The sequence below is a fragment of the Pyrus communis genome, chromosome 5 (genome assembly GCF_963583255.1).
Source record: "Pyrus communis chromosome 5, drPyrComm1.1, whole genome shotgun sequence".
NCBI lineage: Eukaryota > Viridiplantae > Streptophyta > Magnoliopsida > Rosales > Rosaceae > Pyrus > Pyrus communis.
Window position 1 is genome coordinate 29,871,041 of NC_084807.1, and position 27,056 is coordinate 29,898,096.

Sequence of the window (27,056 nt, forward strand, 5' to 3'; positions counted from 1 at the left end):
TCATAAAGCCACTCGGCGCCCTGTACGCCGAGCAATGTGATTCGTAACACCTGACTTTGCCGAGAGGGCTAGCAAGGTGACCTCTGCCAATAAAGGTTCGAAAACCCTTCTCGGCCGAGACTTAGATAGATAACCGGTCGACCTCGACGCAGTGCTGTTTATCCAAACTGAAGGTGCTTCTCGGTCGGCTGGTTCTGCGGCAGCAGTGCTGTTTATCCAAACTGAAGGTGCTCGCCGGGCGCTTCCACAGTGCTGTTTATCCAAACTGAAGGTGTGTCGGCAGAAAAAGAAAAGGAAAAATCTCAAGGTGTTTGAGAGGTTTTGCGCAGGGCAATTGTATGATGATTTGAAGGGGCCTATTCCTTGAAACCTCCTCTGATTTGGATTGGGAGTCCTTGTCCCATTTCGATTCTGGTTCGAACAAACCTACTCCCACTGGGATTCTGAATCTTCCTCCTTTTGAGGCTTTATTTCTTGCTGGTCGAGAATCCTGGTCGCACCAGGATTTCCTCAATCCTTCCTACTTATCTGGACCTCTTGAGATAGGATTCGGCTGACCCTGCCAGCTGGCCCGGGTTTTATTATTCGGCCCATAGCATCTGTTATTACCTTGGGCCGAGCACATCTGACTGCTCGGCCTAACCAAAATATTTTGGGCCCAAACATTGCCCCCTCGCTTCTGAGGTCGCCGACTGTCACCTCTTGGTCGGGCCTCGACCTTGAAGAAGCGAAAACATTTATTGCTTTTTTGAACTTTACTCCCTTAATGATCATTATTCCTGCATATTTATGAGACATGATCGCACTTTCCTCGTTGCCCCCAACGCGTGGCCACGTGTCGATTCTCCGCCGTTCTCAAAAGCTTCACTCATGGGCCTCGAAACCGTGCACTAATTGAACCGTCTCATCCTTATTAAATGCATTGAACCTGTCGCCACACGCCATCGTGCATCCTGGATTTTCGACTCCTCGATCCCATTTTCGCAGGTTCCCAAAATATCCGAAATGATTGCAGACTTTCCCGGTTACATTTCCCCCCAATCTGAACCAGCGCTTTTGAATTCCAGACGTTTGATATTCATTCTGAAAAGCCTATAAATACCCACATTTCTGCCATTCGCCTCTTACGCCTTCAGAAACTCCAGAATCTCTAATTTCTCATCTTTGTTTGCTCAAATCAAACCTTCCAGCCCTTCTGCAATTTTTTCCAGTTCTTCCTTCTGCAAATGGCCTCCTTTATTTCGAAGCTTTCCGATGAGATCAATAAGTGCAAGTCATTCATCGATCGAAGCGCCGTCAAGACGCTGCGATTTCAAGAGGATATGGCCACCACCCACCAGATTCTGGGTCCCCTCTTCAAAGACGCAGTGCCGTCGTCTGTCACCAACTTGCTCAAGGAGCAATGTCTAACCCCCCTGCTTCAAGGGTTTGACTGGTCGAAATGGTGCTTGGCTCGTCCTCAAGGAGCTTGGCCCTCGACCACCACGGCCTGGGCCACCTGGGTCGACCGAATGAGCTCCCTCTTCTCCAAGGAGTGAAAGGCTCTCGGCATCTACGATGCCATTATTCTGTCAACCATGGAGATTGCCATGGATAAGGAGCTGCTCATGGCGGCCCTGAGTTTATGGTGTTCGGCCACCAACACCATGGTCCTGCCTTTCGGCCCTCTCGGCCCCACCATCCTCGACGTCTCGGCCATCCTTGGGACTTCCTCGACCGGCCTTCCTATTGACGCCGCCCTTTCCGGATACCCTTCTCCTCTCGACCTGAAGGCACTATTCGACGAAAGGGCCGTCGAGACGCTAAGCCGGGGTGATCGGGAGCCCTCAAGGGAAGAAGTTTAGAAGCTCCACAAGAACTTCTTCAACTACAACACTCTCATTCTTCATTTCGCCGGCCGAGGTGAGGAAAGCCTTAGGAAGGGAGAGCACGAGGCCTTCCTCTTCTACTGGTACAACAAATTCATTTGATGTACTCGGTCGAACAAATGCCTGGTGGAGAACATGTCGGTGGCCCAGGCACTGGCTAATGGTCGCTTGCTGGCGCTCAGTCTAGCCATACTCGCCAATCTCTACCGTTGCCTGGCCGAGGCGACCATTGGCAAGATCGACCCGCATCAGAACGGACCCCTCTGGGTGTTCCAACTCTGGTTGCAGGTTTACTTCTCTACTCTTCGACCGAAGGTCCCTGCCTTCCAGCGAACGGCCGCCCTCGGTCTTCAACTGGCATCTCGACCGGCACCACCTCACCGGGCCGACGAGGTTTTCAAACACTTCCTCGGCCTAGATGTCCTCTCGGATGACGAGTTCCTGGTGTGCCGGCGCCAGGAGTACCCTTCCTCGCTCAAGCTTCCTACGGCCGCGTGGGCCGCGTCCGAGGATGCGGACATTCGTCAGCGCTGGGGGTCGTTTGTTTTGGCTCGCGACCTTCCACTGGGTTGCGATGCCCGCCGAGCTGGCTGGGAGGTCTACCACCCCCATTTTGTCGCCCGGCAGCTTGGCTATATTCAAGGAAGCCCCGTCCCCCTGCTCGCTTCTCGGTCACTCCTAAGTCGGGGGCGTCTTACCGGTTCCTCTGAGAGGGAGTGCAAGACGTCTGACCAGGAGTTCCAAGAGAAGTGCAGGAAATTCCGGATTCGACCGGCGGTCTTTGAATCTCTGGGAACTGATACCTTCGGGGACTGGTGGGAGGAGTATACCGGCAACTTCTTCGGTGCCCCGGCCGAAGATCTAGCGAAGAAGATCTTCGGCGACCGCCCTAGGTCAACATCCTCGACACAGCCTAAGGAGTCGACCCAAGGTAGTCTTTCCGTTTTTCTTTCCTCCTTTGTTTTACCACTTGATCCTCGTTGCTAATTACTTCGCTTTTCAGGGGTTCGCGTGCCGAGGACGGTGGAAGTGGTCGCCGCGGTGGCAAAGGCGAAGAAGGCGCCTATGAAGAGGACCCTTGTCACCGAGCGGTCGATCCCTGCCAAACGCCCCCACCAAGGGGCCGAGCCGGCGGAAGAGGCCCCTCGTCCTTCTAAACGCGTCAAGAAATTGGCGAAGAAGGGCGACCGGGAAATTCATGTCGTCCCTAGTAACACTACTGGGACGCCCGCTCCTGCCGGCTCTCCATCTGTGCCCGCTGCCCAGGCACCTCCAACCTCGAATCCTCCAGCCGTCTCCCAGGCCGATCCAATCGTCGCACCCGCATCCGCTCCAACTTCAGAGCCGGTCGTGGCGCCCGAAATGGGGAAATCGGCTGCTCCTGCTGAAACACCCCCGACTCCAACGGTCGTTTTGGAGGTATAATTCTGCTTCTACTCTTGTTCCTTCAGGTTTTTTGGTCGTAAAATAATCTCTTTTTGTCCAGGATGTCGAGAACGAGAGCGAAGAGGTCCCCCTGGAACGTCGTCGCCGACCAGTCAGCTCTCCTCCCGTCTGTCCTCCTCCGGTTGTCGAGGCGGCCGCTCGACCGACTCCTCCTGTGGCGGATCGCGGCAAGAGACCCATGGCCGACCCTGAGGCCACGGCCGAGTCGCCGATTCATCCGCAGGATGCAGATCTCCCCATTCCTCCGCAGGAAGTCTCTTCGGCCTTTGTAAGTCTTTCTTCTTTTGTGTTGATTTTCTCTTTTGATACATGTTTTTAAGACCATTAAATGTCAGGTGCCCGAACATTCATTTCACCGGCAATTTTATGCGCCGAGGGGCGTTGTTTATATTTCCTGGCCGCCATCGTGGCCATCAAATGTAGATGACCTCCATCGGCCGCGTGAATTGCGTAGCGGTCTGAGGCACTGGGCTCGGCCATTAAGTTCCCTGGGTTCGAGTAATGACCCAGAGGGCATGGCCGAAGTCTCCTCTCGGCAGGTCTAAAACATTCTCCTTTTTCCTTTATGCACTACATCACGTCTTTACTGTTCTTCACAAAATTTTCCTCTTATGTGCAGCCGTCCTGGGAAATGGAGCTTGACGCTCTACTCCAGAGCACGACCAGTGAGGCCGGCTCCTCTGCTGCTCCGGCCGAATCGGTGGGAGCCACGCCCGCCGAAGTCTTCGTGAAGCTGCACGAAGTCTTGTCTCTGACTGCTTCTCAAGCTCTCCGGTGCAAAGGCCTTGACTCTGTTGGAGAGTGTCTCAATGACCTCGCCAGCGGTGGTCATCTGAGCCCGGAGGGTATCTCTTTCCTTACCGACCTCTTGGAGCGAACTCGGCAACACTTTCTTGTCTTCGAGCGAGCCTTGCAGGCCGAGGACGACTTGAAGGTGGCCAAGGTCGCGCATGAGGCCGGCCGAGTGGAGATGGAGGCAATCAAGGTGAAGAAAGCCAAGCTGTCCGAGTTCGATCGTCAGATCTCTGACCTCCACCGTCAGATTTCTGACCTTCAACGGCAAAGGTCGGCCGCTGCTTCTGAGCTTGAGAAGGACTTTGAGGCCAACAAGACTCGGCTAAGGGCCTTCGCTGCCGGTGCACGGCGTATCCAGCAACTGCAATGTAACAAGAAGACCCGGCAGGCTGAGATAATTTTGAGCGAAGCCAAGTGGCTGGAGCTAAAAGCTGCCCTCGAGACCTTCCTCCCATCGACCCCTTAAGACCCTATCATTGTATTAGTATTTGTTCTTCTTGTAATGACTTTTGATATTAATACAATGGTCGTTTTGCAATTAATACAATGTTTTTCACTCCTGCATTTCCCATGTAATTGGATAGTACTTCTTTAAAAACTTTCCATTAATCGGTAATTTATGAACTGAACCCGTCCGATCTCTTAGATGATATGCCCCCTTGCCGAGGACTTTGTGAACGATGAATGGCCCTTCCCAATTCGGCGACCACTTCCCAAATCTGGGGTCTTTAATCCCGATAGGCAACACAGTTTGCCAAACCAATTCACCTTCGCCGAACGTTTTTTGTCTTACACGCTGGTTATACGCTCGCTCGGCAATTTTCTTTTGCGCTACCAATAAGTTACCCGCGTCGATTCGACTTTCTTCTAAATCTTCTAATTCCTGCCGCATCGCTTGACAATACTCAATACTGAACAAATCGCTCTGCTCGATTACTCGTAACGAGCTTATACTTAACTCGACCGGTAACATAGCGTCGTGTCCATAAGTTAACGCGTAAGGGGTGGTTCCAGTAGCCGACCGAGGTGAGGTTCGGTATGCCCATAATGCTTCATTCAACCTCAAATGCCACAAACCAGGTTTCTCTTTTACCATTTTTTCAAGGATGCCAATCAACACTTTATTGCTTGCCTCGGCCTGCCCGTTTGCCTGTGGGTAGTACGGCATAGATTGTTCGAGTCGGATGTTCAAACTTGCCGCGTACTCCCTAAACCTATCGGCCATGAATATAGTGCCATTATCAGTTATGATCGTTTCTGGCACGCCGAATCTGGTCACAATATTTTCTTCTACGAAATCACATACTTCCTTGGCCGTTAATTTGGCGTATGATCTTGCCTCGACCCACTTAGTGAAATAGTCAGTTGCTACCATTATCCACGCGTGTTTTGCTGCCCCCAATGATGGCGTGATTTTGCCAATTACGTCCATTGCCCAACCTCTGAATGGCCATGGTTTAGTAACCGAGTGTAGTAATTCGGCCGGGGCTCTCTGCACATGTCCATGAATTTGGCATGGTACGCATCTTCGTGCATATTCGATACAATCTTTTAATATACTGGGCCAAAAATAACCGTGTCGTCGAAGCAGCCAGCGCATCTTTCGTCCAGACTGGTGTGCCCCACAAATACCTTCATGTACCTCGGCCATTGCTTGGTCGGCCTCATGTGGGCCGAGGCACAATAGTAGTAACCCGTCCTCGCCTTTGTGGTACAACTCATTTTGGTACGACACGTAGTTTGTGGCAAGGACCTTCGTTCTCCGGTCGTGTTTCCCGTTGGGATTATCGAGGTATCGTAACATCGTCTTTCTCCAATCATCTTGTTCTACCTCGACAGCACAAACTTCCACGGGGTCACCTCGTTCTAGTAGGGATGGGAATGACATTACTCTAGTACGTATTACGTGTGTGCGCTGGAAGTTTTGCCGATCGATCAAGGCTGGGTACGATTGCAGGCCTGTGGTTGCGATTCGGCCGAGCTTGCCCCCCATGAGTTGTGCTCCGGAGGCGATCTGGGCGAGTTCATCGGCATCGGTATTGTGGGTTCGTGAAATATGTTCAAACGTGATCCGTTCGAATGACTCGGCCAGGTAGGTGGCGACCATGTGATATGGCGCTAAAGTACAACTCATGCAACGAAAAATGCCGTTCAATTGGTTAATCACAAGTTCGGAATCACCGAGGACAAGAACACGAGAGGCCCGCAGATCGTGTAAAACGTGTAGGCCGATAATGAGGGCTTCATATTCGGCCTGATTATTCGTGCAGCTGAAATCCAACTTGAGAGAAAAATACCATCGGCAGTGGTCGGGCGACTGAATTGCAATGCCGACACCCGCCGAAGTCGAAGTGCTGAAGCCATCGAAATACATAGTCCAATGGTTATCGCGTGTGGTGACGAAACCGATGTCGACGTCGCCCCCCTCAAAACCATAAGGGGATGGGTGTTGTGCCAGGAAATCGGCGAGGGCTTGCCCCTTGACGGCCTTTTGGGGTACATACTGAAGGCTAAACTCGGATAAGGCGAGTGTCCATTTCCCGATTCGGCCTTTGACAATAGGCCGAGTCAGCATGTAACGAATTACGTCGGTTTGGGCGATGACCTGCGTAACTGTGGGGAGCATGTAATGCCGAAGCTTGGATGCGGCGAAAAACAAAGCTAAGCAAAGTTTTTCGACGGGTGAATAATTGAGCTCTGGGGAATTCAAGTTTCGGCTAAGGTAAAAGATAGCTTGTTCGCGCCCGACATTATTATCTTGCGCGAGGAGACAACCAATGGATTCGGCGGCTGCCGAAATGTATAATTTAAGGGGTTTGTTGCGACAAGGTGGAACGAGCACGGGTGGAGTAGAAAGGGCCACCTTGATTTGCGTAAACGCAGTTTGATGCTCTTCGCGCCATTCGAATCGGTCAGTTTCCTTCAGCTTAAGGAGTGTAGAGAATGCTTTCATTTTACCGGCCGAATTGGCGATGAAACGACGGAGGAAATTTATCTGCCCGAGTAACGACTGGAGCTATTTCTTTGTCGTTGGAGGTGGGGCGCTGATGATGGCGCGGGCTTTATTCTCGTCGACCTCGATGCCGCGATGGTGCACCAAAAATCCTAGGAAATTACCGGCCGAACCGAAAACACACTTGGCCGGGTTCATCTTGAGGTTGTTCTTGCGCATTCGAAGGAACGCTTGCCTCAGGTCGTCCAGGTGTGTTTGACGACGTTTGGACTTCACGACCACATCATCGATATAAACTTCGACGATTGTACCGATTAAGTCGTGGAAGATCATATTCATGGCTCGTTGATATGTGGCGCCGGCGTTCTTAAGGCCGAAAGGCATGACTACCCATTCGTAAGTACCAAGTGCCCCCGGGCAACGGAAAGCCGTCTTGTGGACGTCAGCGTCGGCGATGAAAATCTGGTTGTAACCCGCATGACCGTCCATGAAAGATAATAGTTCATGATTAGCTGCGGCATCAATTAATAAATCTAAGATCGGCATTGTATATTCGTCCTTGGGAGTAGCCAGATTTATATTACGGAAATCGATGCAAATGCGAAGGGCACCGTTTTTCTTTAACACGGGGATGATATTGGCCAACCATTCGACATACCGAGCGGTCCGAATAAACCCGGCTTTTAGAAGCCGAACTAATTCTTCCTTAATGCCGAGTTGTACTTCGTTCGAAAATCGGCGAGGAGGCTGTCGAAAAGGCTTACACCCTTCCTTGATGCGTAGCTCATGCTCCACAAGGTTTCGGTCGAGGCCTGGCATTTCATGATAGCTCCACGCGAAGCAATCTTTAAATTCATGGAGTAGCTCACGGAGTTCGACCTTCATGGCCGGGGGAAGTAACGCACTAATAAACAATGTTCGAGGGTCATCGGCTGTGCCTACGTTAACTTCTTCTAACGGGTCCTTGACTTAAGGCCGATGGTCTTCGAGTTCGGCCGGCGCAACCTGAACTTTATCGAAAGTTAGAACGGGGCCGTCATCTGCTTCGGCCAGAAATTCGACCAAATTGATGCCAGAATGTGGTTGCTTGGTAATGGCGTACCAATGGGCCAGCAGACGTTCCATTGTAGATGAAACCGCGGCCTGACGCCGTTCTTGCGTGGTGTGCTCAATCATCGGCATTGATGTCCAAGTTCGCCAAACCAAGTCTCGCCGAATCCTGTTGGACAGTCACGGCGCCGACGTCAATCACTTTTTGTACCGAAATTCTCGTCGGCCACCCATCCTCGTTGAGGCCCTGGAGGGTGATGTAGCCGACGTGATCGTCATAATAACGAGCCTGAATCATGTTGGTCTCAAATGGTTGATTATCAGCCGGATGAACGGTAACCGATTTGCCGTCCCAAAAGATGAGAACTTGGTATAGTGATGAAGGAATGCAACTGGTTTGGTGGATCCAGTCTCGGCCAAGTAATGCGTTATAGTCGGTCTTGGAATTAATTATGAAGAATGCCGTCATGTGTTGACAACCGGCAATGCTAACTTCCAAAGGTAGCACTCCTTTGGTTTGAGACTTGTCACCAACGAAGCTGCTCATAGTGATCCCTGACGGAATGAGTTCATTATCAGAACGGCGTAAAGCCTTCATGACAGATATTGGCATAATGTTGACTGTGGCTCCACAGTCGACAAACACTTTGGAAATAGGGAATCCTTCGATGTGAGCCGTGACGTACAACGGCTTCAGGTGTTGGAGATTAACCGAAGGGGAGCGAGGAAATAGCTCGGCCAAAGCCGCCTTAAGGTTGTCCGTGCTTCGGGTTTCTCGGTCGTCGTCGTTTACGACGAAATCTACTTGTGTTGCCTCCTCGGTGACCACGTCCCCATCCAAGAAATTCGACTGGGGGGTACTTGGTTGGAATTCGGCTGGTAGGACGTGGACCATACTGATCTCCATTTGTTCGAGGACCGAGGGACCCATTGGATCGTGGTCGTCGTCTTCTGCAGAACTAACCATAGCATCGGTCGCCGGAACATCCTCGATCAGACTTTTGAGTTCCTCGGTAAGAGCCGGTATCTGAGACGTGTTAACCACGTCGAGTGTGGTTTGGCTATTTTCCTCGACCATGTTGACTGCTGAAGACTTATGGTGGTCCTTCGTTATTCAGGCTCGTTCTTCATAGGCAATACGGGCGTTCCTCGTGTCTAGATATGCATCCAACCGTGCTATCCGTTTTTCCTCGTCGGCCGTGAGGCCGAAGAGGGATACAGCCGAAAAAACTTCGAAATGATAGCGCAAATGCTGAAGGTCATCAAGCGAAAAAGGTAATTCAGAGGTGTCGATATCTGTATAGGGATCGACTTCAAAACCAAGTACCCGAGCCTCCCTTATATGTTGGAACCTTGCCTTAATCGCTGGGTCAGAGGTTTTTGAATGATTTGCTCGGCGTCGGGGCAAGTGAGAGCTAGGCTGAAGGCTTCCTGACACGCCTTGGGTAGTCCGTACAAGTCATTGGCGGAGTATTTCTTATGAAACTCTCGCATGTATTCCAAGGATTCACCGAGGAATGGGGGGTGTAAGTTGCGCCGAATTTTAATAAACGGCTCGCGCGGTGGTATCGGGGAAAGTTTTCTTTCGGCCTCTTGCGTGAAGTGTTCTAGCCGAGCTCTAGTTTCCCCAGGCCGGAGAAGGATCTTAATACGTTTCTCAGCCTCCTCAATGGTGGTTTTGAAACCAACATCCACCACTTTCTTCCCTTCGGCTAACTCGGTCATGATAGTCGGGGTTGGCCGTTCGCTAATATCTTCCACGGCCTTTTTTGGTTGCCACTGGTTGGCCGGGCTGGCCTGCGCTTCTCGTCGCCGAGCCATGCAATCTATCCGTTGGCGGCGACGTTTTTGAGATTTAGATAACGCCGTATATAAGCCAGTCGGAGAATTGTAACTGTACCAGCGTTGATCCGATGTCCTTGGTGGTTTGAAAGTTTTGCGATCGGCTGGTGAGGCCGAACTATTAGCATTGCGCGAGTAATAATCCTCATTGTAGAAAGGTGCGTCGAAATCCAGACGCCGCCTAACCGAGGTCTGGTCTTTCGGCCGTACTTGTGGGCCAAGTCGATCAAACACTTGATGTCGTGGACTTAACCCTGTCGACGATGTTGTAGGGGCCGCGGGTAGTGTTGAAGATGTCTTCCTCCCAGGCTCAACTGGTGTTTTACAATGGTCACATAACACCTTTGATCCATGAGCCTCGTCGGAACTTGACCTTGTCATAGGCTCATCGGCGGGTGGCCCCGATTGTTCCGCTGGTGGTGCATTCGAAAAGATATCGAGCTGTAGTCTTGTGCGACCATTCCGTTTATGGACATGTTGCACCGGTACGTATTCGGCCTTCCCTTTGTTTTTAGGAAGGTGAGCATCCACCATACCAATCGTCGTCGAAGGGAAAGGATTAACATCGACCGTCATCTTTTCCGGAAATTTCAACTTTCCTTTTTCGATCCAGCTTTGAATTGTGTCCCGGAACACAACACAATTATTGGTTGCATGCTTATTAGAATTATGATACTTGCAGTATATCTTTCCTTTTAATTCATCGGCCTTAGGGATAGTATGTCCTGGCCGAAGCTTGATGATCTTTGCTGCCAATAACTGATCGAAAATTGCATCAGCTTTGGTGATATCAAAAGTGTATACTTTTGATGACTTGCCCGTTTCCTCGGCGGTCAAACGGGTTTTGGCGTCTTTGGTATTTACTTGCGCCAAAGCCTTGCAAACATAAGGTTTGTCTATTATTATCTCGGCCGCGTCCACACTAACATACTGAGGGTCTTCACTTTCGACCGATGCATAGCTCACCGTGGGGTTCTTATACAACGTCCCCCGGGATGGTGACTTCGATATCTTTTCTTCTCGGAGCAGATAATCATATTGTTCGACATGTTGAGCAAGTTCGTACATATCCCGAATATTTGCCCCTAGAAACTTCTTTTTGTACTCCACGTCTAATCCGTTAAGGGCGATCCTGACGAACTCCACTTCGGGGAGTGGTACTCGGCACCAATTCCTGGCCGACTTAAACCTTGTTAAGTACTCCATTGGAGACTCGTCGGATGCTTGAGCCATCCTGGCCAAGGATGATACGGATATCTCCATCCCTGGCCGATAGAATTGTTCATGGAATTTTTCGACCAACTCTTCCCAACTCTGCACAGAATTGGGTGGAAGATTAATGTACCAGGCGAAAGCTGAACCTGTCAGTGAAAAATTAAACAAACGTAGTTTGTAGAAGTCGCTATTGACGTCTCCACACTGCGCTGTGAACCGAGCCACATGTTCTAATGAGGATAAAGACGACTCCCCGGCAAAGAGGCTGAAATCAGGGATCTTAAATCCTCGTGGGTATTCAAACCTTTCTACATAAGCCGGGTATGGATGAATGAATTTTGGAAACTTCGGCCCTTTCTTCAGGGTCGAATCAATCATTCTCTGGACTTCGGTCATGTTTACGGAAGCGGCTTCTTCTCCCTGGCTTGGTCCCTCGGATCTATTTCCTGGTCCACCTCTTCTTTCTAAGGTGATTGGTTGCGGTCGGGCGGGCCCTCTCTCGGCTGGTATTGGCACATTCGTCGAAAGCTGCCAAGGTGGGCCGACCTGGCCATCTTCGAAAGCTTTACTAACCAATAGTTCGAGCATTCTGGTCTGTGTATCGCTGTTACTACGTATTGCTTCTAGCAAATCATTCATCTTCTGACCGATCGACTGCTCGACCTGACGATATTGTTCTTCCAGTCGTCGCCGAAGGAATGTCCTAGTTGGTGGATCGGAACCTTCTCCACCATCGTCGTCACAATCTTCCACAATCCCTTCCATGAACATTCCAGCCGTTTGATTCGGGACTGCTGGGTTGTGAGGTTGCCCGCCGAGACAGATTTCATTCTCTCGGCGTATTACACTTGTGGCCTCGGGCGGCGCAACTGTGATCGGATTTTTTGTAGAGTGCAAATCCTGCCCAAGGCCTTGCACTGGCAAGTCAGTCGTTGACTTTCCCATGGTTGTTTTCTGCTTCGTGGACCGTGTCTCAATGGTCATGAACTCCGAAGGTTTAGCACAAAGGTCCCACCGGGCGTGCCAAAATGTTGACTCTAAAAATTATAAAACCTACGTGGCGCGCAGGCTGAGTAACTAATAAGCTAACTATGTCCTTCGGTTGAATGCGGGGCGTGCCAACTCGTCGGCCGAGCTCGGCCGAGGAGTAAAATTTGCTGATGTCGCTCTGAGCGCGTTGCTGACTTCTCTATCTTGCGATTGCGACCGAGGAAGGAACACTCTCGGTCTCTGGGTTCTATAGCCTGAAGACAAGGCTGCTAATTCTGCGGAGTTCACAAATCGTCAGAGCCCGATTCGGTCACTATGATTTTATTCGTGAGAGTAAAAGCACGTCGAATCGAGACCAAACTGTATGGGCACAGATACTCAAACGTGATGTAGGTCTTGATGGTAAACGTCGTTCGGCCGTCAGAATGCCGAACCCTGAAACCCACTTGCGAGTATCCAATCATAAAGCCACTCGGCGCCCTGTACGCCGAGCAATGTGATTCGTAACACCTGACTTTGCCGAGAGGGCTAGCAAGGTGACCTCTGCCAATAAAGGTTCGAAAACCCTTCTCGGCCGAGACTTAGATAGATAACCGGTCGACCTCGACGCAGTGCTGTTTATCCAAACTGAAGGTGCTTCTCGGTCGGCTGGTTCTGCGGCAGCAGTGCTGTTTATCCAAACTGAAGGTGCTCGCCGGGCGCTTCCACAGTGCTGTTTATCCAAACTGAAGGTGTGTCGGCAGAAAAAGAAAAGGAAAAATCTCAAGGTGTTTGAGAGGTTTTGCGCAGGGCAATTGTATGATGATTTGAAGGGGCCTATTCCTTGAAACCTCCTCTGATTTGGATTGGGAGTCCTTGTCCCATTTCGATTCTGGTTCGAACAAACCTACTCCCACTGGGATTCTGAATCTTCCTCCTTTTGAGGCTTTATTTCTTGCTGGTCGAGAATCCTGGTCGCACCAGGATTTCCTCAATCCTTCCTACTTATCTGGATCTCTTGAGATAGGATTCGGCTGACCCTGCCAGCTGGCCCGGGTTTTATTATTCGGCCCATAGCATCTGTTATTACCTTAGGCCGAGCACATCTGACTGCTCGGCCTAACCAAAATATTTTGGGCCCAAACAGATCCACAACTAAATTAATTGGAATTTGGATGCATATCCAAATTGTAGAGATCTTAAGGATTTTCACTTCCTAACTGTTTATAGTACCCATGCGGCCATAAATCATTTAGAAATTTTTTATTTAAAATTAAACACAAATAGTAATTAACGAAAACTAACGCCACGATATACGATGAATGATCATGATGTGAAGATTTTTAGGATCCTTTCTGGATGGGATCCATAGAGGATCCTCATCCCAATAATAAGGAATAATATTTGAAAACCTAATTATAGTACGATGAACAGTTATAATGTGAGGATCTTAGAATTCCAACAAAAAGAATCCTCATCCCATTAATAGGGAATAACATTTGAAAACCCTAAAAACATAATTCTATGTACAACAGCAAAAATGCCGTAATTACCACTAATTGACTTCATCTCTCTCAATTTTGCTTCGCCCACCTCCCCTCAAACCCTCTGGAAATAAACCCCATTACTTGTCGCATATGATTTTTAAAACCCAAACAAACCCAAATCGGGGATGAATGGAGCAGCACTACCGTAATTTCGAGGTCCTGTCTACCCAAATAATGAAGATTGAAGGTGGTTTACTCTTGGAGTGGGGTAGGGATGGAGATTATGGAACGGGGAGGATGAAAGATCGGATCAGGAGGGGGCAAACGTAATTTTATTTTTGTGGGTCACATTGTACTGCCACACAAGCACATTAACGGTAAATGTAAAGGAAAAACAAATGCTTCATAGCTTGACAAATTGTAGGACTATATCTAATAAATTTTGAGAACTCAAAGCTATAATTGATTTAGGAGATGTAGTTAAACTCGGATTTGAGAGGATTTTAAAAGACTTTAAAATCCTAGTGTAGTCAATTAAAAGATTTTAAAGTATTTTAGAATCCATTCAAATCTAGGTGTAGTCAATTAAAAAATTTTAAAGAATTTTAAAATCTATCTAAATCTAAGTGTATTAAAAAAAATTAAGATTTTGGAGGGTTTCAATAAGTTATGGATTTTGTAGGATTTAAGGACAAGAAGTATATATAACCAAAATTAAAATGAATCCAACCTCACCCCCTTGGATTTCAAATCCTCTTCCATCTGCCCATGTTGTTGTCCACCGCTGTGCTTGTTCTGATTCCCTTCCCAACGATCTAATCACTGGCATCGTGATCGGACAAATTCACCACCATCTCACACCTTTCTTGAACGTCCTGACGAACCCAAACCTTGAGTTCTCCTCCTGCGCCTCCATCCAAAAGCCCATATTTGAATATGTTGCTCAACCCATTCAATCTGCCGCAGCTATACCCTTTGCCTTAGAACCACTCTCTTGCTACTGTTTGTTCGCACCGTCGCGGCACCAATGCACCACACACCTCGCACCTCCAGTTTGATTTGATTTTGTATTGTCAGTCTTGAAAGAAGAAGAAAAAATATTTTCCACCACAATCCACCAAAATCTACAAACTAAATCCATTCTAATTCTTTAAAATCCATATGAATTTTGTAGGAGTCTTTAATCCTCCTAAATCCTATCAAATCTATCACTTTTAAAATTATTTAAAATCTTAGTTTGATTACATCCCCTTAAAGTTCAAAAAATACAACTAAAATTTACTCTTATGAAAAATACAATTCACGTTACAGTCGCATCCAAAAACCCAAATTGCAAACCCGGTATAATTCAATTCATGTACTCTCTCCTCTTTCTCTTCTCTCTTCATCCCAGCATCTCTCTCGTTGCAAGCACCTCTCATCAGTTGGACCACCTTTTTCACTTGGATCATGTGCAATGGCATGATTTAAAACTTAAGGCCTTGTTTGGTACTCTATTTGAATCCAACTTTTTAAATTCAAAAACAATTTTCAAGTTTTAAACCTTAAAAACTTGTTTGGTAGGACTATTTAAAAAAATTGAACTCAAGACTAACTAAAAAATATAGCATATTTTCTAAAAACATAAAAAATAAGTTTTTAGAGTTTTTAAACTTAAACTAACTTATTTATTCTCTCTCTCTCTCACTCCAAATCTCTTCTATCTCTCTTATTCTTTCTCTCTCCTTTTTTTTTGTTTTACTTTTTTCATCTCTCCTCTAATCTGCCCTCTTCTTTTTTTCGGTTCTTTATCTCACTCCTCTTCCTTTTATCTTGTTCAATCCTCTATCTTCTTCTTTTTTCCTTCAATCATCTCTACTTTATTTCCTCCTCTCTTCAATTATCTCTACTTTCTTTAATCATCTCTTACCTTCTTTCCTCCTCTATGCTATTTCTCCCTCTTCTGTGACCTCTTATTTTTAGATCTCTTTGCTTAATTTAAGTCGTAAGATTTAAAAATTTTAAATCGTAAATCAATTAAGTTTTTAAATTTAAAAAAAAATTAATTTCAAGAAATGTTTTTAAGAAATTCGAAAAATGATAAAAAATTTCAAATAATATACCAAACAAACCCTAAATTTTTTAGACCCCATTTGATATTCAACTCAATTCCAAAAAAATTTTTAACTCAAAATCACAGCCTACTTCCAGAAAACTGGCTTTTTGCTTTCTGAGCCCAATTCTTCTGCACCCAAAATTCTTTGTGGCATCTTGTGGCCTGCCTTATTTGACATCTGTCCACAAACCCGTCTAACTATGTCTACTATTGATTAAAAATAATAAGAATTATTCTTAATACTTTAAAAATCTCATTCTATACAGTATTTTTTTAATTATTAAAAATTTAAAGTGTAAATTTATATTTTTAAAATACCAATAATAATTCGTAAAATAAAATAAAAATGAACCTCAGTCACCAAGCCACCCAACCCCTCGTCGTAAACAAAATTGCAGGCCTCTAATCCAGTCCCAGTCTTCGAATTTCTATGAACATCGGAGCTTTGTTCTTAAATTTCTAAAAAAAGCAACGATGGGTCCAGATGCCGATGATGAGGGCGACACAATGAGAGAGATGATGGATCGCGAGTTCGAAAACAGAAATGTCATCATCTTCGAATTCGATTTCCCGCGGTGGAGCCTGGACACTAGTTTCAGGTCAAGAACCAAAGCCCCGAGATCTTTTGAGTCCTAGAGCGATGCCGCATTGAATCGTCGCCGAAGGAACTCAAAGCTCTTCCTCGTCCTCGTCCTCGTCCTCGTGGATCGTCGATGATGGGTCGTGGATGATCGCCGATGATGGGTTCTCTGTTTTTGAATTTCTCTATCGTTTGTCTGCACGACGAAGTTCACTGTTTTCAATTCCGGTATTTAAATGGTGAGAGAGAGGAGGAGGGGGAGAGGGATGGTTGCGCGTGGTGGTGGTCTGGGTTTTCGCGTTTCATTTTTTAGCTGATAGTGTTTAAAGTATGGCTAGTGATGGACAAGTGTCAACCTCTTAGATCGGCCACAAATAGGTTGCAGAGGGTTATAGGTGTAGAAGATTTTATTTTTGGACATGTGTCAACCTCTTAAATAGGCCACAAAGAGATTGCAGAGGATTTTAGGTGCAGAAAATTTGATCTCTTGCCTTCTGTCCTCCCTCTTTCTTTTTCATATTCTGTGTCCTTACTCTCTCTCTCCTCTTCACTCTCTTCTGTGTCCTATCACTTATAATTCCAAATAAAATTGAGAACCCAAAAAAAACGAGCAGTCTTCGATGCGATTGTCGTTTAATTCCGATGATTTTTATTTTCTTTTATAGCTTCATGTATCTAGTAACAGTATAACTACTCAGCCTTGCTCCAACGAAACCATCAGAGTGGTTCTCTGGTTTGAAACGAATTTCATACTTATATTTCACATGTTATGTTTCGAGTTTAATTTTTATCACTAGTGAATCACACGATAATGACTAGAAAGAGATTGAAATGTCTCTATAAATCTTTCTACTTCTAAAATAATGGACTGCCATGACTAAACCACTTACCGATCATTTTTTTGAAAAAATATTTAAAAAATCTTTGCTTCTGATCTGAATCACACCCGAATTTCACCAAAAAAAAATGGTTCATTAATAAGAACTAGAACAGAATACGAGGTTTTTCCTCTTATCAGAGACCAATAAATGGATCTGCCGAAAACAGCCCACTAGCTTGATCAAACTAAGCACAACAAATTTAGAGCTACCAACCCTCCCATAGAAAGACTACAAATTTTCCCCATAAACTCGTATTGAAGAAAAACTCCGACAGCAATGATGTTAGTGGATGCAATTGGTCTACGTATCCAGGTCAAAACTACCGTTTAGGATCGTTCAAATGTAAATCCCCACCTGACATCGCCACAACTACCGTAGATTAATTACTAAGCAGGTCACTGTAAAGACAGGACCTGGATTTTCAATTATTAATTAGTTATTGGAATTATATTACATATTTAATCGTAAGATATTATAACACGTCTTATCTGTTGCCAACTGCATTGAGATCTTTTGGGCTTCTTGACATTATCACCTCGACCGGATTCTCGAAGTTACAATCCAGAAACCAACTCTTTCAAAGATGTGAAGGGTGAGTCGTATCCGTTGACAACAGCATCTCTCCATACAGCCATTCCTGTTGGGAGAAAAATATCAGACAGAGCTCTTTATGTTCAACGAGTAAGCAACCTTTAGCATATTTTAAATTTCATTATTTTTCTTTGTAAATACATTTATTTAGGGCAGGGATGCTGTATAAATTGATAGTACTACACTGCAGGGACGAAGAAACAAACCTATCCACAAAAACAAACCCGTTGTCGCTGCTAAGAAAAATTCCTTGCTGATACTTTTGAACCTGAAATTACACACAAATAACCCAACGTTACTTAGTAGAGATCAAAATTCCCACCAAAATGAACATTAGAAAATCCAGTTGAAGATGAACCAAAAATCAGAAACCATTACCAATACAAGCACACGATATTCCCATATCCATAAAAGAAAGAAGCCCAAGTAGAGCCGGTGAACCTGCAGTCATTGTTGATCATTATTCTTACTAAAACTCACGTGTGTGTGTATCAATTATCAAATCAACAAATATTTAGTTCAACCATCAAAGATGTCTTGCAGCAGTTTAAGAGGGTCACGGAGATAGATAATTACCACATTGACAAAAAAGAAAAAGAAAAAAAAGAAAGATAATTACCACATCAAATCACGAATAAAAAGTGCGCGTGGGATCATAAGTCCATTTCCAATCATTGCAAGCAACATCGAGGAAGCTGATAAACCTTTGATATTGTCAGGATTTAGGAAATTTGTCCACTGAACAGGAAGCATTAATGGTGGTCAGATTAATGAAAAAAAATTACCAATAGAAATTCTAAAATAGTACCATTTGTGAAACTGGCATCCACATGAAGAGAAGTGTAGCTGTCCATCCAGATATTGCTCCAACAAATTTTATGCCACCTTCAGAGAGTTTTCCCGTTCGAGCCTGCAAATATTAGCAGCTCCATGTTTAAAAAGACGCAAAAAAGAATGGCTTTGCATTTCTATCTTAATTTTGCAAAGAAGAGAAAGTTTTAAAGGAAAAAAAGTAGTTCTCTTTTCAGATGATAAATACAGAACAACTCATTTTAAAGACAAGAGGTTAACTTTAAAACAGTTTCCCATTAACCTTAATGGATTATGTGAAGATTCAAGTAATAGAATAAAAGTTTTTTGAGAGTAAATAAAACTTACCATAACAATTTCAACCAAACAATTAAAAAAATCTTACCATAACAACAGCCACCACAGCTACAACAAAAGCCAATGCACCAGGCAAGATACTGTTGGGTAGATATGGAACAAACGTAGACCACATAATCTATAATCATAATTGTAGACAAAAGATTAGTAAAATTGAGCAATTTTTCAACGCCCTGCTTACCAATATGGAAAAAGACATGACTTTTAAGAGAGAGAGGGAGAGAGAGAGATATCACTTGAGGAAGAACCGATAGACCACCAACAGTAATAAAGTCCTCCCAGAAGCGCCAGAGTCCAGCATTAAGCCAACCAAAGTAATTCAAGAAATTCAAAACAAGACCAGTTGCGACAACAATCGAGGTAATGACAAAGTAAGGTAGAGGCATCGCATCTGCCATGGAAAGCTGTGCAAAAACCACATATAAGGAAATTACACCCAGTGTCTGAACCACAATGGCCTCATTCTCCCTCTTCTTTGCAAAATATGAAAGCAGGGAAAGGTTTCCAAGCAAACCAGTAAACATTCCCTGCATTTACAGCATTCCTCCCTTGCTTAGGCTACTATGGTTGATTATTTTCTAATATAACCAGAAAATATTCATGTTCTAAGCAGTAAGCAGCCTCCTCAATCCTCATTAATAAACTTATAAGGGGGTGGCAAATTGGCGATAGTGTGTTACCAACTTACCATCCATGGGACTGCCAAAAGGGCAGCTTTATTTCCTGCCAGAAGATTTTGGGCATTGAGGTAGATTTGAGGCATTTGCAGTAACAGAAATGGGATATTTGATGCGCCGGAGAATTTTGCTGTCCACGAATTCCATTGCTCGAAACTAGTTTTGCTGCTCGAGGATTTCACTGATCCCTTTTCCCGAGAATGGGGAAAACGATTTGTTAATTTCAATTTTGAGCAATCAGAATGTATGTATGTTAATGTTTGAGTTTGACCCAAATCAAGGGGCTGACAGTCACACAGTATATGATATTGATCAATTAAGACCAAATAACCAATGATAATACTAATTATTGGAGTTTTAAATCTATGAACATCATGTCATGTCAGAGAGAGAATCAAACAGTTATACATACAACGGGTAAATTGTTATCATAATATATGCATCGCATCGCTTAAGTTACAGATGAGGAGATGAACAGAGAGAGAGAAGATAGCACAAGTAGTAGTACCTGGTGAAGAGGGTGAGGGACATCGGAGTCAAGAGCGCTGAGAGTTGAGCGGCGCTGCAAAGGCAAACGCAAAGGGAGGGGATGGTAAGAGATGAACAAGAAGCATTGGCCTTGGCCCGCGGAAGAAGAGACGGAGAGAGTGTTCGGGTTGGTGTTGTGTTGGATCGTCGAGGAGGAGGAGGAGGAAGAGGCGGGAAAGGATTTCAGAAGATGATGTTGTTGCAGTCGAGGATGAGGAGGACGACCAAGTGTATAGGAGGAGTACGGCACCACCATTAGACTCTCGGCCATTGATATTTGATTTGATTTGATTTGATTACACTTTCCAGCACTCACTCACAGGATCTTGGGGACTTTGGGAAATTTGGAAAAATTGGAAATGGAAGCTCATTAACTTGCAGCGTCGAGATTGGGCATTTGTGCGTATCTCCAGACGACACGTGGAAAGTTGTATTTACTTGCTTAACCTCATAAACTTATGAAACTCATGATATTGTCCAATCCAATCCAATCCAATCCAATGTCCATGTGATATTTCCATGTGCGTGAAGAGCGAACAAGCGCAAAACGTAAGTTTTAAGCAGGCAAGTGGAGCTAGATCCCATAAACTTTTGCAGATCCAAAATTTCTGAATTAGTAATCACCTGAAGAATTTTATCTCAGATTTCAAGATTCTGAAATACTTAAAATATATTAGAGGTAGCCGTGTAGGTATCCCGCATTAATTTTGTTAGGATTGACATTTCACTACTTCAACTTTGTCATTACGACATTTTAGCATCTAATTTCTGAACTAAACTTTTGTTTGTCACAAAATACCACTTACCATGAAGTCGTTCAAATTACCAAACCAAGTTAGAGAGATGCAGAGAGTGTATAGAGTTCAATATGTAAATTACAAAACCATATCGAAGTAGAAAGTTATTTCGAATTTCAGACTTGTCATCAACATTTGTTTGTACATAAGAAGATATATGCGGAGGAGCAGGCCTCAATCATGGAGTAAGATTATTTCTCCTCCTATTCTTATCCCCTCCTCTCACATTTTGTTTTTTGTCTTACTGTCTTTATAAAAAAAATCAATGTAAGATATTGACATGACTTAACCGTAATTATTCAAGTAGGAGGGGAGAGAATCATCCTCCCTCAATCAAGGCCCCGGGGATAATTACTAGTTCCTTACCACAACTCAAGTAAAGAAACATGAACCCTCACGTAACTAACCGGGATAGTAATAGTTTATCTCCAAAGATAATAATACGTACATACAAAAAATTATGGGCTCCAGCAGCTCATGAGCTCTTACCTAGTGAAGTGAGAGAGCTTGCTTTCTTAATCTTCTTCTTCTATATATACTATCTCAAACCTGAAACAACTTCAAGGTACAATTTGTCTCGTACGTCCTCTTCTGTTCTGTATATACACATTCATTCATTCTGGACTCTCAAATACAAGAGACAAAATTAATGCTTGACTAGCAAGGCCTCCATCTCGGTTTTTCTTGCAGCATGTTTCAGTTTCTCTAGAGCAACGAGTCCAACTTGCCTAACCCTTTCTCTGGACAATCCTATACTGGAGTTCACATTATAACACAGTCAAATCAACGTGATGCAAAAGATATTAAGACTAAGGTAGTTTGATGGATGTTAGGCCCTGATTTGGACTCACCGTTTACTAATGTCCTCCCATGTAAGACATTCATTATCCAGACCATAGTAAAGCCGGATGATCTCTCTTTCCCGTTCCCCAAGCATCATATTTATGAGCTTGTTTACTTCATCCTGCAATACATGCAGAGATTATAATCTTTTAACTATTCATAATCAGCGACATGAATTTCATCAAATCTTCCAAAACATGCGAACACAACATATGTGCAGAGTCACACACAAGTAACTAGAAATGTACCTACTACCTAAGAGGATATTAATCATCAATTTCCTTTCTACCATAAATGTTTTTCATTTCTAGGATGCCAATCTTACAGGATTATCATACAAATGGACCAGTAAAGCCTTTTTTCTATTACATTTACAGGTTGGTTCGCCTTATGTTTTCTATGTGACTCAATTTACTTTTTAAACACATAAACCTACTAATTCAGTGTGACTACAACTACCTATATTCTGAAGGGAAATGAAAAGGATGAGTATTGAGTATTCTTAGAGTCCAATCTGCTAGATGCCAATCCCAGTGCTGGAATCCAGATTTACTGGAAATTCAAAGAAAATGATGATTTGTCTCTTTTTTATCTTCTTAACTCCCATTATTACTTGAAATATGAGAGGCAAGGTGAAATCTTTTTCCTTCTAAAGGTAAGAAGTAACCTTTAAGATGCAACTAATTTTAAAGGAATGTAGCAGATTATGGTAATCAGCTTTAAAGAATCGTTTAAAATCAAACCTATTTGTTTTTTTTTCTAAGGAACTTTTAATATATGTGTGTGTATATATATATATATATATTTTTTATTTTTTATCTGGAGATGCTTGAACTATCTCCTTTTACTGTTGTTTCTTTTGTCCCTCTTCTTACCTTGAGTGCCCACGCATCCACCCCATTCCATGGGATGTTCTCAAGGCGATTATCTGCAATGTACTGTAAATGAAAAATCGAAAAGGAGATGGTCAGTTACGAGATGGAAAACTGACAAGCAAGGAATAGAAATTTTACTGAACTGGAATGGCGGAAATTGAGGTGATGTAATCGACACTTACACTATGATGAGTTTCTCCTGGAAGTCCATTCAAAGAGGGGAATGCGTCCCTATCAAGTGAAAAAACCTTGCTGATTGCCTACAGATTAAGAAACTCCATGGTCAGCATGGAGATAACATAAGAATACAATAAAACAGAATACCACAAGCACTTAGTACCTCTGTAGCATTCCTAACTTTCTTTTTGGACATATTCAGACTTTCTGCGATTCTCTGTTATTGAACGTAATACAAGAAGCACATATCAGCCAAGAGGAGTGATAAATCAACATTGTCGTTGTAAGTAAAAAAACATTTGAAACTTATGTTGCTGGCATCAGCATATTCACAGATTTCTTGTGAGCAAAGCAATTGCTATCTGAAGATAATAACAAAAGACTTACATCAATTGATGGAGTTATTCCTTTCTCTTCCAGTCTAATTTTTGCATTTCTGATTAAACCTAACCTCTCGTGCAAATGTGTTGGCAGTCTCAAGGTTTTGGAATTTTCAACCAGTGCTCTTGAAACACCCTGAGAATATAAGGAAAAAGTAACCAGCGTTAGTTTAACCAATCAGTCAAAATCATCTATCATTTCAAGGGGAAATATTGGCATTACCTGACGTATCCACCAGTAAACATAAGTAGAAATTTTGAACCCCTTTGAAGAATCAAATTTTTCAATCCCACGCAATAGTCCGATTAACCCGCCCTACATAAGAGACAATGAGCTTCGCATATGAGATTCCAATCACGTTCTGTCTAAAGTTACAGTTGTTTGGGTCTATATATTGGGCTCTCATATATGAAGTAAGAAAAGAAAAAATAACCTGGATTAGGTCAGCCATTTCAGCGCCCATATTATCATATTTTTGAGCAATGGACATGACCAGACGAACATTGCTCATTGCCAGCTTCTCTCTTGCCAAAGAACATTCTATCAACTTTGACTTTAATTCAGCACGGGAAATCCTCAATGAAGTCGCAAGCTGTTCATCAGAGGGCTCACATCCCAGTCTCTCCTTCAGTCTGGAGATCCAAATGCAAGGATTAGGATTAGAAACAACCAGATAACAACAAAACTTTTTCTTTCGGAAGAAACCAGTCTCCATAAAGGTCAACTTACTCGGAAGAGTAATCAATTAAAACAGTAAGAAAAAGGTATACTCCACCCCAATTACTTACCACATACACCCACACTCCTCACCCTGTAAAAAGAAGAACTACGCGCTTATTGGGAAGAAGTTACATAACTTGGCAAGTTGAAAAGGGTTTTGGCAAACAATATACTTTCGAGCTTTATATCTAGTTTTTAGCCAATAAATCAATGTTTCGGTATTTGTACTGTGATCACTTTGCATGTCTTGTCCTGGACATCATTGACCCACTTATATTCATTACTTATGAATCCTACAATATGGAAAGGAATTAAGTGTTATAACCTTGATTTATGTTCCTCAACAGAAAGGCCAATTTTAATTTTCTTTGACAGGCGCACAACCTCAGTGTGAGTCAGCAAATCCTCACTAAGAACACCCTTCACATAACCCTTTAAACGACTCTGAAGCAGCTCTGGACTGATGACTGGTCTCAAAGACTTATTGGTGCTAGGTTGTGTTAAACAACGGTTTAAGCTGAAAGCATTCCTCCTATTACTCATTCTTCTGTGGCGAGCAGATACCCCAGAACAAGTGACTGGTATCCTCTTGTTAGTAGCTGTTTTTATGGTTGAATCCGTAAATATTTTTTTCTCGAAGGAAAGATTCCATTGCTTTTCGAGCATAGACTTCTGTAGCAAAAGAAGTGCGTCCACTGAATATTCAAGATCAGAGCTTTCCCCCTCCAAGTCATTGAAGTCGTGAAACCATTGCTGTGCGGTTGAGGAAGGAGCAGAGGCAGCGTTGACCTGGTCTTTGAGAGCCTTACTGGAGTGGTCAGCTCGATTGGAAGATGAAAATCTGGAACTGGTGTAGTTGGAATTCGACTTTCTGGCGGTGACAAGATTCCTTGTTGAAGAGAAATGGCAATGTAAGAAGGCATGGTCGTTGAGAGGAAAGAGCTTGTCTGTGACATCTGAATAATAAGAGGAGGAGGAATTCAAGAGCCTCTTCCCCGTAGTAAGGCCAATAACAGCAGCTATGGCCATCATATGGCTTTTCCTTGTGTGTAAATAATTACCATAACAGTAACAGTTGCTCTCTTATTTCATGAATATGTATGTATGTAGATATAGCTTGAGTAACCAAAGAGCAAGAGCGGATTTGTTGAGTTGTTGTAGGATCTGCCACAAATCATTTAGCAAGGCTTGCATTAGTAAACAAAGAAGAATTATCAGTATTACTATCAGTAATATCAAGTATGAAGTTGAAGGCAATGACTGAACAAACAAACAGAAGAATACATTCATGTAAAATAGAACAGAAAAGCGAAAAGCGATGGATTGGATGAAAGCACAAGAGCGAGCAAGTATGTATGTATATGTGGAACTGAATTAAAACTGCAATCCCCCAATCCAATCCAATCCAATCCAATCCCCATGAGGCTATTATGACGCCATGAATAGAAAGTTGAAACAGAAGAAAATAAACTAAAATTATTGCAAGCCATTATTGAAACCTACTTGAAAGCTATCAACCATGCTATGAGCTCGCAGGCACATATACATATACATATGATATTCTATCAATCTCAAATAGGAAAGAAGAGAGATTTGAATCAGAAGAAGAGTGGACACGTAGCGTACCTGACTGACTGAATCTCTCTCTCTCTTTCAGCGGTAGACACTGAATGAAGGGGAGAAGGAAGGATATCGTTTTTGTTGTTGAGCAGCTGCAAAACAAGAAGACACTGAAAGAAAATGACGACGGTGAACTCAACAACCAAACAATAACAACAACAATGCAAACTCTTTCCTTTTTCCTTCCTCTGTACAAAATACTAATGAAATCAATGTTTTTTTTTATCCCTTTAATTTTCTTTTTCCTTCTCTAGTGTTTATTATATAATGTCATAAATTAAAATTAGAAAATGTCCATTTATTGTTAAAGATATGGGACGGAGGGATGCTATTGGTTGGAGCAGATTGAGTCCAGCTTCGTGTGGTCAGCGACCTGCCATTTATATTTGGATTTTTTTTCTTTTTTGTCTGTTCATCTGTGAGCGAGTGAACGAATGGATGATGAGGCGTTCCTTCCAAGAGCCCAAACAAACAAACCCAACAGCAAATGTGGAAACGTAGTTATGATGTGGGCTCACTACCCAACTGCATATGTGGATCATCACGTTACCGAGTAACTAAGTATACTTTACATTGGACGTAGAAACGTCGATAACAGTGCCTTAAGGATTATCATTTTACATGTTTTGTTGGCCGGAATACTCCTTAATTGACGGGATATAAAATACTTACTTATGTTGAAAATATAAATAACCATGTAATTATTTCACATTCTGTTGACCCTAAAAACTATTCAACCTACGTGGCAAGCATGCCGAATAACTAATAAAATAAATACATCATTCGGTCGAATGCTAGGCGTGTCAACTCGTTGACTAAGCTTGGACGGGGAGTAAAAGAATGTTGATGTTGGGTTGGGCGCTTTGATGACTAGAATCTTGCAACTACAGCCGAGGAAGGAACACGTATCGGCCTTCGAGTTCTAGAGCTTGAAGACAAGGCTGCTAGTTCTGTAAAGCTCACGAATCGTCAACACCGGGTTCGATGACTGTAATTATATTTGTGAGAATATAAGTGCACCGAATTGGTACCATACTGCAGGGACACAAGTACTTGAAAGAATATGTATCTTGATTGTAAATATAGTTCGGTCGTCTGCGTGCCGAACTCTAAAATGCACTTGTAAATGTCCAATCATAAAATAGGCTTGGCTTTTAGTGTGCCGAACGTTGTAACCTGGTAACACCTTACTTAGCTGAGAAGGTTGATGAGATGACCTCTTCCAACAAGGACTCAGGAAATCCTTGTTGACTGAGACTTGGATAGATAACCAATCGGTCTCGAAGCAGTGCTATTTATCCAAACTGAATGTGACCCTCGGTGGGTTGATTTTACGGCTCTACTGCTGTTTATCCAAACTAAAGATGTTGCCAATTACCAACACAATGCTGTTTATCTAAACTGAAGATGGTTGGTGGAAAAAGGTAAAATAAAAATATCTCAAGGTGTTTGACAAGTTTCGGGCAGAGCAAGAGTTTGCACATGGTAGATTTGGGTGT

The 27,056-nt window shown here is 43.8% G+C and overlaps 2 protein-coding genes across 4 annotated transcripts; both read right to left on the reverse strand.

The window, feature by feature from the left end:
* Positions 1-17,543: 17,543 nt before the first annotated feature.
* Positions 17,544-20,619, reverse strand: LOC137733811 (maltose excess protein 1-like, chloroplastic). The gene is made up of 9 exons (XM_068473003.1): positions 20,125-20,619; positions 19,628-19,804; positions 19,176-19,466; positions 18,968-19,057; positions 18,581-18,682; positions 18,392-18,510; positions 18,151-18,213; positions 17,979-18,040; positions 17,544-17,818 (listed from the first exon to the last, which is right to left on the reverse strand). Exons 1-9 carry the CDS (start codon positions 20,413-20,415, stop codon positions 17,736-17,738), a joined length of 1,278 nt encoding a protein of 425 aa, XP_068329104.1. The 5' UTR covers positions 20,416-20,619; the 3' UTR covers positions 17,544-17,735.
* Positions 20,620-20,998: 379 nt separating this feature from the next.
* Positions 20,999-25,801, reverse strand: LOC137733810 (RNA polymerase sigma factor sigA). 3 transcript variants are annotated; one of them, XM_068473002.1, is made up of 10 exons: positions 25,564-25,801; positions 24,263-25,101; positions 23,651-23,849; positions 23,440-23,532; positions 23,224-23,352; positions 23,000-23,053; positions 22,842-22,919; positions 22,660-22,722; positions 21,793-21,905; positions 20,999-21,691 (listed from the first exon to the last, which is right to left on the reverse strand). In XM_068473002.1, the coding sequence occupies exons 2-10, from the start codon at positions 24,967-24,969 to the stop codon at positions 21,670-21,672; spliced, it is 1,458 nt and encodes a 485-aa protein (XP_068329103.1). In that variant the 5' UTR covers positions 24,970-25,101; positions 25,564-25,801; the 3' UTR covers positions 20,999-21,669. The 3 variants fall into 3 exon arrangements, with proteins under 3 accessions (XP_068329103.1, XP_068329101.1, XP_068329102.1); XM_068473000.1 differs by having other exon boundaries at positions 21,001-21,696; positions 25,564-25,800; XM_068473001.1 differs by having other exon boundaries at positions 21,001-21,696; positions 24,263-25,124; positions 25,564-25,800.
* Positions 25,802-27,056: the final 1,255 nt, after the last annotated feature.